At 40.0% G+C, this 13488-nt stretch overlaps 2 protein-coding genes across 6 annotated transcripts in view; one reads left to right on the forward strand and one right to left on the reverse strand.

The window, feature by feature from the left end:
- usp45 (ubiquitin specific peptidase 45) overlaps positions 1-1261 on the reverse strand; it is a 42104-nt gene extending 40843 nt beyond the window's left edge. For 3 of the 5 annotated variants that reach the window (XM_064342255.1, XM_064342247.1, XM_064342275.1), the window contains exon 1: positions 1009-1261. The gene's annotated coding sequence lies outside the window, so the exon portion shown is untranslated. The remainder of the gene's footprint in view (positions 1-1008) is intronic. The other 2 variants (XM_064342269.1, XM_064342264.1) reach the window with 2 other exon arrangements.
- A 3140-nt stretch (positions 1262-4401) lies between these two features.
- On the forward strand, positions 4402-8567 carry tstd3 (thiosulfate sulfurtransferase like domain containing 3). The gene is made up of 4 exons (XM_064342320.1): positions 4402-4665; positions 5058-5246; positions 5528-5687; positions 7630-8567. Exons 1-4 carry the CDS (start codon positions 4524-4526, stop codon positions 7694-7696), a joined length of 558 nt encoding a protein of 185 aa, XP_064198390.1. The 5' UTR covers positions 4402-4523; the 3' UTR covers positions 7697-8567.
- The last annotated feature ends 4921 nt before the right edge of the window (positions 8568-13488 follow it).

Consider the following 13488-nt stretch of genomic DNA (forward strand, 5'->3'; position numbering starts at 1 on the left):
GATCATGTGCTGGGTTCTCGTGCAACATCCTTTAAGTCTCAATATTATATTTAAAGTTTTTAAAATTCGAAGAAAGCAAACAAGTGATGACAATTTCGATATGAATAATTTGCTACACAGATTTTGGGAAATGTGATCCCAAAATTGATATGGTTTCTACATGAGTAACTTGCCTTTTTATAAATTGGAAATGAAAACTATCGTTAATAATCCAGGTAATTAGCCGAAAAGTGTCAATATGAAAGGTTCCAGACTCACAACAAGGTTCATCTGTGCAATTTTGTTAGTGAGCGGGGTGAACTAGTTAAGGTTAGCTATGCTAGCTCCCGAACAGTCACCAGCGTCTGATTTATGCTGATCTCCTCTGACACTGTATTTTGCCCTTCATTATCGCTGTCATAGAAATTACATCCTCCACATGTTCTCTAGCGTAGCTGAAATCGCCTTTAAGCAATGACCCACATGACGTAAAATAACATTAACTTTACAACGTGGATCTTTGTCGATTTTAAACTCATTAACGACAGGCCACACACTTAATATCCAAGGTTGACAACCTGGGGACAGGCATTATTTAGTCGCTAACAAGATAGCTCGCCAGCTGTTTAGCGAAATCAATCTTGGGAAGATGATCCATGTAGATAGTAATGCCACCAAGTTCTTAAACGTTGCTTTTATATCGTAACGTAAGGTAACACCAACGACAGCTTTGAAATTAAAAATAGTTTCAATGTATTTTCTTGGCGATATAAAGCTAGCGACATGTCCCTTTCGAAAAAAATTGCTAACGTTATAGCCACGAGTGCTACCGTTAGTTTTACCAAGCCAATTTGGTTAAATTAAATGAGTGAGCTAACTGTCTTTAGACAGCAACAATCAGTTTCAGTGAGATGTTTCGCTCAAGAATATTGAAACGGAATTTCCCTTCGGAGAGTGGCTATCGATGACTTGCTAAGTTAGGTAGACATGGTTAGCTAGCTTCTAGCTGCTAGATGCTTGCTTGCTTACCTTTCTGGTGCTGACTGTCTGTTTTGCTAGCTAGCTCGCTGGCTAGCTTGGTTAGTTTGTACGTTGCGGTAAATTATTAAATTGATTAGTTGGACTGGTATTCTACGCTTCAATTTATAATTAGAAGTATAGTAATGTTATATCACATATATTTTGAAGGAAGACAGATTACAAAATACTAGTTTCAGTTTCCCAAGTCAACGGATCACACACCCCTCTGTCAGGCCACTCACACGGTCACATTGCCAAAGCAATTTGTGACGAACTACGGAAGCCCAAATAGTTAAAACATAGTGCAGAAACTTCCATAAGGTACCCCGTTAACGTCATTGATGAAGAGTAATCAGGCTTTATCCTCTCATAAACATAGGAATGTACAAGAGCTACACTACACTCTCAAAATGGTTTTCTTTCAATAAGGATAGAGTTATTAGGGGTTATACAACATGGCTTTTGACAGCGAATATATCTGTGGACTGTGAATTTCGTATGAGCTTGAAGAAATATAAATTTTCTGCATTTTAAATGGTTGATACAGTTCAGGCATTTAGCAGATGCTCTTTCCCAGTAAATTATTTAATATAGCCGACATTAACTTTAATTGACACATTTTACATATATATTGTAGTGTAAAAATTTGACAGTATTATTGAAAGTTTGGTGTGGTCTGTCTTCAATTATCTTGTAAATCAGATACATATCCATGCAAATATAGTTCGCTATGTAATGGTCCAGTGCTGTATGGTCATGTTGTAGATCTACTGTGATTAATGCCATACAAACACATTGAATAACTAAGTATTTGTGCCAACTGAGCTACATTTTTTATATGGCTGATTTTTCAGTGTTGTATACAGGCTACTGTAGCGAGTACAATTTAGTTAGATAAGCATGAATTGATTAAACAGTGTATTATTATGTGTGTTTGTACACTCTTATTTTTTCAGTGTTTTGGGATGATATAATTAAATTGGGGTGCATAAGTTAATTCTCCTCTTTGCTGTTTCCGATTGACAAAATGTGTGCAGCTGCCATCTCACGCATTGGCTACATGTGTTAGAAATGAATGGTAAAGAGGGCTTCCGCCTCTTTAAAATGGGAGTGGTGTGGTTGTACTACATTAGCACCCCCTGGCGGTTGGTTTTTCTTATTACCCCTCCCAGGAACAGCTACAATGTTACAGAAAGGGGAATAAAACTTTATCTGTATTTAGCACAACATTATTGAAGAAATCATTTGTATTCTTTATTGAAACATTAATTTGTGTAAAGGCACTCAAGTTGCACTACATAACTTGGAAATAATATTATTGTAATCTAAATGAAAAAGAGTGGCAAGCACCAGGGCTCCAGACACTAATCTGCCCCTCAGCACCAGATCTAGACTGCTCTGATTGTCATGCAGTTTGCAGGCTTTTTTCATTCTTTGTATGTTGCAGTGTGTATTATATGCAGTGCAGTCACCAAGTATTTGGACAGTGACACAATTTTTATTGTTTTGATGCTGTACTCCAGCACCGTGGATACATGGTTAAAGTGCGGACTGTTCGTTCTGAGTTGAGGGTATTTACATCCATATTGGGTGATCTGTGTAGGAATTACAACCATTTTTACCCCCCATATTTAGTACCTGGTTGCAAATCCTTTGCATTCCATGACTGCCTGAAGTCTGCCACCCATGGACATCACCAAATGCTTGGTATCTTCCCTGGTGATGCTCTGTCAGGCATGAACTGCAGCCATCTTTGGTTCTTATTTGTTTCAGTCTTGTCTTCAGGAAGTGAAATGCATGTTCAGTTGGATTTATGTTGGGTTATTGACTTGGCCAGCCAAGACCATTCCAGTTTTTGGCCCTGAAAAACTCCTTGTTACATTGCTCTGCACTCAGTGGTGGGCGCTGGTCTGCACGGGTGTCATATTTCTAATTGCACACCTATCGGAGGCCCAGGTAAAGACTTCCTCTGAAAGAGTTACCTAGATAAGGAGGTGAACTGGAGAAGTTCTGAGGCTCCCTCTCTCTTTTTGTTTTGTGCTCACCCACTGGGCTGCAACTCCTGGTAGCAAACTGTAATCTGACCGTATGCATCTTGTGGTGAACTCTCTGAGGTTATGCTGGTGCAGTCTTTATGGTAGTCTTTGACACATTTATGCCGACAACCTGGAGTGTCGTCTTGATCTGTTTGACTGAAAAGGAGCTTGTCCTTACAATTGCAAGTATTCTTCTGACATCCACTACAGTGGTCTTCTGTGGTCTACCAGGTTGTCTGCTATTGCTGAGCTCACCAGTGCATGTATCAAACAGTTGATTTTGACACAGTCATGATGGCCTGTTATACACTGACACTTTTTTTTATCCTCATGTCGAGAGACAACAGCGGCAGATTCCAAACGGAAATTCCACTCCTAGAATAGACTCTAGAGCTTATGTTAGCTTTCTTATGCATGAACTGATGATGCAAAAATCACACAGAAGAACCAGCCGAGCAGCCAAATGTCTAATTGCTTTTGGTCCCACAAAATGGGGGACTGTGTATAAAAAGGGCTGAACTTCCAACACTGATCACCCATAATGGATGTACTGTAAATACCTTCAAATTAAAGCTGACAGCCTGTACTTTAACCCCATTTCATTTCAAATCCAATGTGCTGAAAAACAACAAAAATTGTGCGACTGCCCAAAAACTTACAGATCGCACTGTATATTATTTTCTCTTGTCTAAAGTTGTAGTTTAGTTCAACTTTATTTTTCTTAATGATGACTAACTGTACATGCCTGCATTGCTCGGTGGTTAAATGGTAAATGGTAAATGGACTGCATTTATATAGCGCTTTTATCCAAAGCGCTTTACAATTGATGCCTCTCATTCGCCAGAGCAGTTAGAGGTTAGGGGTTAGGTGTCTTGCTCAAGGACACTTCGACATGCCCAGGGCGGGGTTTGAACCGGCAACCCTCCGACTGCCAGACAATCGGTCTTACCTCCTGAGCTATATCGCCGGTTAAAAATAAAAACGTAAAAAAACTCAAGATCACTGACCCTATCTTTTCCCTTTCCGTGCAATTTTATACACATGTCCAGTTATGTGAATGTGGTCAGGAGGTTAATATCAGAATTGTGCCACAACAGTTTTTCGTCCATTTTCTTGGAGAATTTCCTCACATCCTCCCCGCTTTGGTGATAATTTTTATTGTAATAAATCATATTCCAATCAGGAACTACGATACAACACGCAACTGCATACAGGGTTTCGTGCTAAACACACCTGGCTTGAGTATCCACTCGTAACATGAAAAATTGCACCTTGATCCGGCCCTGCTGCCCCTACGTTACATTAATGCCGACGGTCAAGCTCATTCGATTCACATTCAGCAACAGGCCCACACATGCGCATGCGCATCATTACGAGCCCGGCATACGTAACTGTCAACTAAAGTCAAGCTGGGAACAGTGACGTTAGATGGTCAACCTCTGTTGTACTGCCGTAGGACTTCCTTATCTAAACATTTAAAAAATCACCATGATGGCTTTCAAAGAATTTTCGAAGATAACCGGAATACTTCCACATATTTTGTCCAAAAGGAATTTCATTTCACTCGCTTACCCTAGAAGATCATTTTTGCCTTGCTCCACCTGCACGACTCAATCTGTTCATGTGCCGTGTGAGTGTTACTACTGCTAGGTCTTTTCTGCATATGCCTGTCAGAGATTTATTTACATTTACACGAGTTAACAGTTCGAGTAGGGTCGCATTACCTCGTTTGCATTGAAGTTACCACCATGGATACAGCCTAGAAAGCGTAGATAACGTAAATAGAATCGGCTCGCTAGCTTGTCAGACAAAGTCCGTAGCTAGCCTAGCCTAATTAAACTAACTAGTTAGTGAGGCAGCTAGTCCGCAGCGCTAGCTTGTTGGCTGCGCTCTGGTTTTTGTGCTACGTAGTTAGTCAAACCTGGCTAGTAACAGCGTAAATGTAGCTGGGAGACAGAAACATACTGACATGGGAAATGTAATTTCTTCCTTAGACTAACATTAGTTGCACTTTCTCCACAGCATCGAATGTCACCTTCAGCAGGGGAACTTTGTTGCGCAGTTACTCCTCCGCGTCGGATACAGAAATAAATATCTCCCGTGAGCAGCTGAAGCAGCTACTCGCTAGTCGGACGGGTGTGGTCATCGATGTCCGTGAACCATGGGAACTCCGAGAATACGGAATCATTCCTGGAACAGTTAATATTCCTCGTCAGTTCAATTTTCCTAACCACACTAGCTGAACGTTTGTGGCCAAACATCTTAAATCCGTCACAGTGGCCTATTTACATTTTGCTTGTTACATGTTTAGGGTGTTTATGCCCCAATTGTGCATAGTAGGCCTACCTTCACACCTGCTGGGCTCTCCCCCTTAAAAAAGTTCACGCACTGTATCCTCAGCCAGATTCTAAACATGCTCTTTACCTATTCGGTGAAATTACCAGTGAGATTTCTGCAGTCTTACCTTGTATTCTGGTCGTGTGTTATTGCAGTTGGGCAGGTGGATCTGGCGTTGCAGCTCAACCCTGAGAAGTTCAAGGAGAAATACGGAGGAGACAAGCCCTCTCACTCTGACAACATCGTCTTCTCCTGCCTGGCTGGCATTCGCAGTAAAAAAGCCCTGGACACAGCTGTCTCTTTAGGATACTCCAAGTGAGTGAAGATGTCTTTTAACTGAAGTGTACTGCAAATGCTTCATATAGCTGTCAATGAGAGCACCATATTTCATATTATATGACAGAACATTTTGCATTTGTTAGCATTTTTGTGAGTATTGTGGTAGTTTAGGTTATTGAACTGTACTTGGTAAAGTCATTATGCATACCAACTTTTGTACAAGACAGTCAAACTGCTAAGCAGTTTATTTAGTATATTTATTTTAGTTTTTAACTCTATGGTGTAAAATTCAATATGACAGACTTTAAGGGTCCTTGAGGCAAATTTTTACTTTGTGGCATGCAGGATTGAGTGTCCTTTTCATGTCCTTAGGTCATTGTACCCTGGCCATGTACTGTACCCCTCTATCAGTGTGCCAGGTTTAATAAAAACCAACCAGGACCAAAACCATCTTTGTATAAGATTCCTGGTGCAGTGTATTGCTAATGCTGGAGTTGTTTCCCTATCCCCTCTTAATTAATGTTGAGCTTAAAAACCATCGTAACTTAATTACTGCCTTGGACCACTTGTAGAGCGTTTAAGTGGTGTCTTAGATCAATCAATCGATAGTTGCACAAACAACCGAAAATCTGTTGATCCCCATATGATGTCTCGATACTACAATTTTAACCCACGGATACAGGAATATATTTCTCATATATTTAAATTTCATTTTGAAGGTTTGGGATGTCTACATTTTTAAAGCTCTTGTTTCTTTCATTTCTCTCCTTTGTAATATGTAGATGGCTAATTTATTTCCATTTTCAGTGCCTTTTATCAGCAAATCAACCAATTCCATCTTTTAATTGGAAGATGTCATTTAAAAGCAATCACTGCTCATTTTCTTTCGTATTAATGTTTTACAGCAGCTACTAAGATTTTCACTATGTAAATAGCCTTTTTGTTGGTGTAATATTTCCTGAAGTATAGGGGAGGACAATGGTCAACCTACCACAACTAACCACAGCACCAAAGATGCAAGTAACTGCGAGTGAACAAAATGTAGCACTCAACTGTACAATGAAAGTAATTGCATAAAACATTAAGTGAATACATTTTAGGAGGCCTTTGAGTGAGTGCTGTGATTTCACTCTCTTATGTACTATTTGTAAAATGCTTTATTATTTTAAAATAATATTTCTTTCTATTTTATGCTTAGCTAAATAGATCTGTATTGCTGCATGCACATCAGATTGATCGTCTGAACATTTTTAGCACCTGGAGTAGCAGAGGGGGGAAGCTCCTCCAATGATCCAGCTTCCCACAGTGTATTCGCTGGTGTTTTTTGGAGAGACTCCTTCAAATTTGGCATGGTAGCCACGGTGCATCTTATGAACAACCATAAAAGCTTTAGCTCCGTCATATCAGTAAAATAGGCCATGTGGTTCAGTCAGAACTGAGAAAGTGGTGGAGTAACGGCAACAAAAAAAAAAAAACAAATAAATTGACGTGATTGTGCTCTGATGGTTCTAGGTCTCACTATAAAATAAGGAAATTTGGTTGCCTGTGCCAAAAAATGGTCATTGTGTTTTGAAACAATGTTGGGGACAAACACAAGTCCTAGAACAGATAAACAGTTCTGTCTGTTGGGGTTCTAGTGTCACCTGGAAGAAGTAGCTTTACTGTGATGATATGGAGGTAACAGTTTGATGGGTTTAGGCATGTTTTCCACCTAAAGCTTATTTTAAAATGCAAGAGACAGAAGAGAGAAACTGTGTTTGACTGATGCCGTAGGGAGTGTAGAACTCAGCAGTGTTCCTATGGAGGTAATAAAGCGCATTTCCCAGAATGCATCAGTGTCAATGAGTATGGCTTCTGCCAAGTGAATGCTTCTTTGTCAATCTTCATTGAGACCATGTTGAGAAATGGACATATTTCTGGATATTAAGATGCCATATTTTTAATTACTTCTCTTTTCTCTCACCCTCTTTGTCTTCAGAGTACAACATTATCCTGGTGGATTTGAAGATTGGGCAAAGAATGAAGTATTACCGACTAAACATTGAAGTGTCGTTCTTTCACCAAATGTCTGAGTGCACTTGTGCAAGCACTGGTTCCCGAAAATGTTTCAAGTAAAGGACTGCATGCAAGGAATCATTTTTATATTTTTAAATGGTGTCAGGCTTTTGAGTTGATTTTATATAATGAAGGTTAACTGTCCTCATTCTGGCTCTTCATTGAGAAATAATTTTGATTAAAGCTGTCATTTTTGACCAGTGTCAGGATCAATAAAAGAAAGTAATATATTTCATTTAAATATGTGTGTGTATATATATATATATATATATATATATATATATATATATATACATATAAATGACAAAAAAGTTATAATATATTTAACATTCAAACTATTATGTAAAGACACATTTTTTGAAAATGTGTTTTGATTTGCACAAATCTTTCATTTTTGATAATGTACATTGTACTGCCTGAGTTGCATATAATAAAAAGGAATATATTCTCATATAATGATAAATATTGATGTGACTCTACTATAGCTTCATAGGGCTTGCGCAGTTGGTGATTGCAAGAGGACTTTCGGTTAGGGGTCTGCGTTTCATCACTCTCTAGAGACCCTTACTGATTGATTGGGTGCTCTTGGACTGCATGCCAAAGCAGCATAGGAAATAGGATGATTCCAAAGGTCCTGAATGACAGGGGCCCTCAAAAATATTAGAATATAATATTCATGACTTTTCATTGGTCGGTTATTGAATCTGACATTAATATTTTACTGAAAATGTAGTAATAAAAATCATGGATTCTTTTTCTTTTTTGTGGGGTGGCCTGGGGTACCCTGGCGGTGCCCCTGTACCTCATACCTTCTGGTCTGCGTCTGTGCAAGCCCTCAATAAACATCTACCCCTGTCTATACCATTTCTCAAACGTGGAGCATTTCAGAAAGAGATCTAAGTACATCGGTAATTCATTGAAGTTATCTGACTTGAACTATGCCAGTACACATAGCAGCCTGCTTCCCATTTCATGGGACATCTAAGATTAACCCTTTAAATCGCACTGAGCCAGCGCGGGATTATTTGCATAGATTCTGTTTTTTTATGGACCGTAATTTTCTACTCTCTAAATGATAAATGATAACATGAAATTACAGAACACTACTGGTAAATAACAAAATTTGACAATTCCAAATATTTTTGGGACAGTTTTCCTCCCAAGCTAATAGGAGCCAGGTTTCAAATCAATGAGATTGAAGGTGTGGGTTGGAGGTGCCCTGCCCTATAAAAAAGGCACACAAAGTTTGGTTATTGACAGTCTGCTCTTCTCAAGAAACATCTGTTTATATGAACCATGCTCTAAACAAAACAGTTTTCAGAGGACCTTAGAGGAATAATCGTAGAGATGCATACAGCTGGAAAAGGGAATTGCAGAGATGCATAAAGCTGGAAAAGGTTACAAAAGCATTTCTAGGCCAGGGTGTTCATCAATCCATAATAAGACAAGTTGCGTAAAAAAGGGAATGGATTCAGTACTGTTACTACTCACCCTAGGAGTGGGCATCCTGCGCAGCATGCAATGCTGAAGCAGTTAAAAAAAAGACCTCTACGGTAACAGTGAGAGACCTGACGAAATCTCTTGAACTTGCTGAAGTCTCTGTTCATGTCTCCACTATAAAAAACAAGCACGAAACCGTCCAGACCTATGGAGCAACTGTACTAACTATATGGCTAGGTAGCTATGGCATGTCCTCACCTCTGTAACGTTATTTGTTGTCCTCCGTGTGTCCATACATCTGTATTGTGGTTGTAGCTGTGTCCTTAGCTCCTACTTATGCGTGCAGGATAGCATCCGTACGTGCTAACTACATTAACTAAAGTAAGTGATCCTTACGCACTAACTAGGTTAACCTAGTTCGCGCAACACCTTTATCTGTCTACATCTCCCAAAATCACCACTTCGAACAGCACGACATTTTTAAGCACAGCTTTATTGCATAACATTACTTTAGCTAACCCTGACATGTTCGCATTTCGCCTACTACTAAATGAAGCACCACCTGCGCATGCGTCCTACTAAAATTCCCTCTCAGATGGTCCGTGAGTAAGTGACTACAATTTTCCACGCAGGACCCATGGTGGAAGTTCCTGCGTGCCATGGGAAAAACAGTAAACATGAATGGTATTCATGGGAGGACCCCACAGAGGAAACCACTGCTGGACGTCTCAAGTTTGCGAAAGACCACCTGGATGTTCCACAATGCTTCTAGAACAATGTTTTAGGGATGGATGAGACAAAAGTTGAACTTTTTAGGAGGAATGTGCAATGCTGTGTTTGTAGGGGGAAAAGCCCTGTTCACCAACACCTCATCCCAACTGAGAAGTGGGGGGTGGGGGGGTTGCTTTATGCCAGACATAAGGGGACCTGTGTCATTCAAAAAGTTCTACTTTTGACTCATCTGTCTTTAAAAACATTATTAAAGGCTTGGGGATCATCCAGGTGTATTTATTTTATTTTATTTTATTTATTTATTTTTTGCAAATGTGAGATGAGCATTGATGTTTTTTTTTTGGTTAGCAGTAGTTTCTGCCTTGCTGCTCTCCCATGAGTCCCATTTTTGCCATCTCTTTCTTATTGTGGAATCGTGAATGTTTCTTTTTTCCAGTTACAAAACTTTTGACCCTAATCTGGCCCCATATTCTGTTACTTTGTTTCATTAATATTTAGAGTAATTCTGACTCTTGGAAAACAAACTTCCAAAGGGTATCTGGATTAGGCCGGTAGTTGAAAGGGTTATAGAATAATGTAACCATTTTGTTTTGAGTATGCCATATTCAGGCTTGTGTTAAAACGGGGCAGTACAGGAGGGGTTAACGTGATATAGCACAGTCACACTGGGGTTTCTATTAAATAGTAATAGTAAGTTAATTTAGAACAATAAGCTGTACAATGGGGTGCATAACAAATACAATTAAATGTGACCTCATTTTTTCAAAGGGCTTAAATGCTTAAAGCAAAACTCATTGAATACTGCATACACCTCACACATTACATTTATTTTGTAAGTTACATAAATCTGATAATGAAGAATGTCAAATATGCATTCAACAGATCAATCAAACTTAATTGTTAACATCAGCTGGAGCTAAAACCACGACACAGCAACAGTGCGTAATGCATGCGTCTCCGATGTGACATGACAGGCAAATGAACCGTTCTGGTGTGAAGTGCTGTTCACAGGGTGCTGAAGTTTCATAATCTGTCCTCTTGCCAAGAAAGACCTGCTGGAACCTGACAAAACGGGAGAAGGACATTGAGACGATGGAAACTGGTCATCAGTGTGTCCTCACCATCACACACCAGCAGTCAGAATTCACACCGCAGTGCTACATCCCAGGCTCCTGCAGGCAGCCTACGCATTTAGGATTCTGTCCCGGGACAGAGGCATGTGGAGCTGGTGTCATCTTGGGTCTTCAGGAGAGAGTCCTCTCTCTGCTGATGACCTCATTTCTCACCCACACCCTAGCCACGCCCCCTTTCCCCTTCTCTCGTATGTTGTTTGTCAGACGCTTGGTCTTTCTGGTTAAAGACAAACTATTTTGAAGGCAATTATGTAAATGTACACAATTGTTCTCAGTAAATTCTAAAATCTAAATTATGATGATGAGGATGATGATGAAATAATATTTTTAAACACTTTTCATACATTTAAGATTAAAAGAGCCTTAGTCACCTTAGTGACATCATCATCCTGTGCCAAGAATCTTGGAGTGGTGATGGACAACAGGTTGTCCCTCTCCAAGAACATCGCAGCGGTAAGCTGGGTGTGCTGATTTTTTCTGTACAACATCCGGAGAATCCGCCCCTTTCTCACCACCTATTCAACCCAGCTCCTGGTCCAAGCAATGGTACTATCCCGCCTGGACTACTGCAACTCTCTTCTGGCTGGACTACCGGCTTCTGCCATCAGACCTCTGCAACTCATTCAGAATGCTGCAGCTCGTCTGGTCTTCAACATCCCACATCACTCCCCTGCCCACTACCCTCCACTGGTTGCCTGTTATGGCTTGCATCAAATTTAAAACATTGGTCCTAGCATACCAGGCAGTCAAGGGATCAGCCCCAGCATACCTCCACAAGATCTTCAAACCCTACATGCCAGCCAGACCCCTCCGTTCCGCTACCTCAGGATGCCTGGCACCTCCCCCTCTTCGCACTTGCGCTTGCGCTTCCCGATCACGTCTACTGTCTGTTCTGGCCCCACGATGGTGGAATGACCCCCCCGTGGAGGTCAGAACAGCTGAGACCCTGACCACCTTCAAGCGTCAACTGAAGACTCACCTCTTCAGGGTGCACCTCTTCCCATCCCTCCCTACCTCCCCGCAATCTCTAAATTGACTGTAAGCTTAAGGTTTTATCTAGGTAGCTGTTTCTTAGTTGACTTAGTTAATGCACTCATCTTAACTACTGCTTGTATTTTTTGCATAGACTGCGCTGTTGCTGTTCTTGTTTGTGTTAGTGCTAATCAGATTAACCTACAGGGTCCTACTTGTTCCCTGCACTTGGACTGGTACTTCTGTCTTCTCTCTAGGGTTTAGTCTAGAGCATCTGCCAAATGCCTGTAATGTAATGCAATGTAAAAGTGCCAAGCAGATAAAACTGAGTACAAAGTAAGGAGTATGAAAAACACTGGTACCGTAAAAATGACTTACAAATAAAATAAAAAATAATTTAATAAAATATAATAATAACAATAATAATAATAATAATAATGAAAGTAGAGGTAATCTAATAAATAATTACAAGTCAATGTTCTTGCAGTTGCCAGGTACCATGAAAAACCACTATGCAAAATGCAAAGTGTGGAATCGTAGGCTGATCCTGTCCTACACCCTGAGCAGTGTAGGGAATGAGGCTTATTGCTCTACACTGACACACCAAGCTCTCTTACATGCTGTACTACTTTACACACGGCTCCATCTCACATACACAGCTGAAATATTTAGTCTATATAGCAAAATTACATCTTTCAGCTTCACAGGAACAGAACATAGTGTCCCTACCATTTTCCCTATTAATTGCAATGAAATGCCTACACAGCCACATTTATATGTAAATCCCATCTGTGCTTGTGCTGTATACACAGCTTTTGAGAGATAAAGAGTCTGGGTGTGGGCATCTTTGTCACCACATTTCCATTTGGCCTTATGCCCGATTGTGTTTTCTGAAATCTACAAAGCAGGTTGTCTCACTGGGAGCACCACACTACTCTTATGGCCAGTCATACAATTTAGAAGAGTATCAATAAGACAAAGATCATTTGGCATGACAAAGATACATAACTTGGTATCATCCAAAACTGTGGAAATGTATGTTGTGTCTGCAGATGATAGTCCCAAATGGAAGCATGAATAAGCTGAATAGGCTGGGTCTTAGGATTGAAATGGGCATGTGATGCTGACTCTCTTTGAGGAGAAATCATAAAGGGAGACATAGCATTAACTACCTAGCCGATCTGTATCAAGTAAGAACTGTGCCCGAATGACCAACCTATTTTTTTAACCTGGAAATTAGGACTTCATGGTCCACTGTGTCAAATGCTGCATGAAGGTCTAAAAGTACCAGGACAGAAAGATTTCTATTATTAATTTACTCTGATGTCATTTACGACTTTAATTATAGATGTCTCAGTGTTATGCTTTGCACAAAAAAACAGATTGGAATTTTCCAAACTGAATTTGTATTTAAATAATTACTCATAGCTTTCTCTGTGTTAAAAGAGTTAAAAAGCTGAATGGCTACAGCTCAAGAATAGCTGCATATGATAACTCATCTATAA

Source organism: Anguilla rostrata, chromosome 1 (assembly GCF_018555375.3).
Source record: "Anguilla rostrata isolate EN2019 chromosome 1, ASM1855537v3, whole genome shotgun sequence".
Classification (NCBI taxonomy): Eukaryota; Metazoa; Chordata; class Actinopteri; order Anguilliformes; family Anguillidae; genus Anguilla; species Anguilla rostrata.

Excerpts from the sequence above, each read along its gene's own strand:
- tstd3 (XM_064342320.1), top strand. The coding sequence starts at position 4,524 with ATGATGGCTTTCAAAGAATTTTCGAAGATAACCGGAATACTTCCACAT. Across the intron at positions 4,666-5,057 it reads TCAATCTGTTCATGTGCCGT|CATCGAATGTCACCTTCAGC; the intron begins GTGAGTGTTACT and ends CTTTCTCCACAG. Across the intron at positions 5,688-7,629 it reads GTCTCTTTAGGATACTCCAA|AGTACAACATTATCCTGGTG; the intron begins GTGAGTGAAGAT and ends CTTTGTCTTCAG.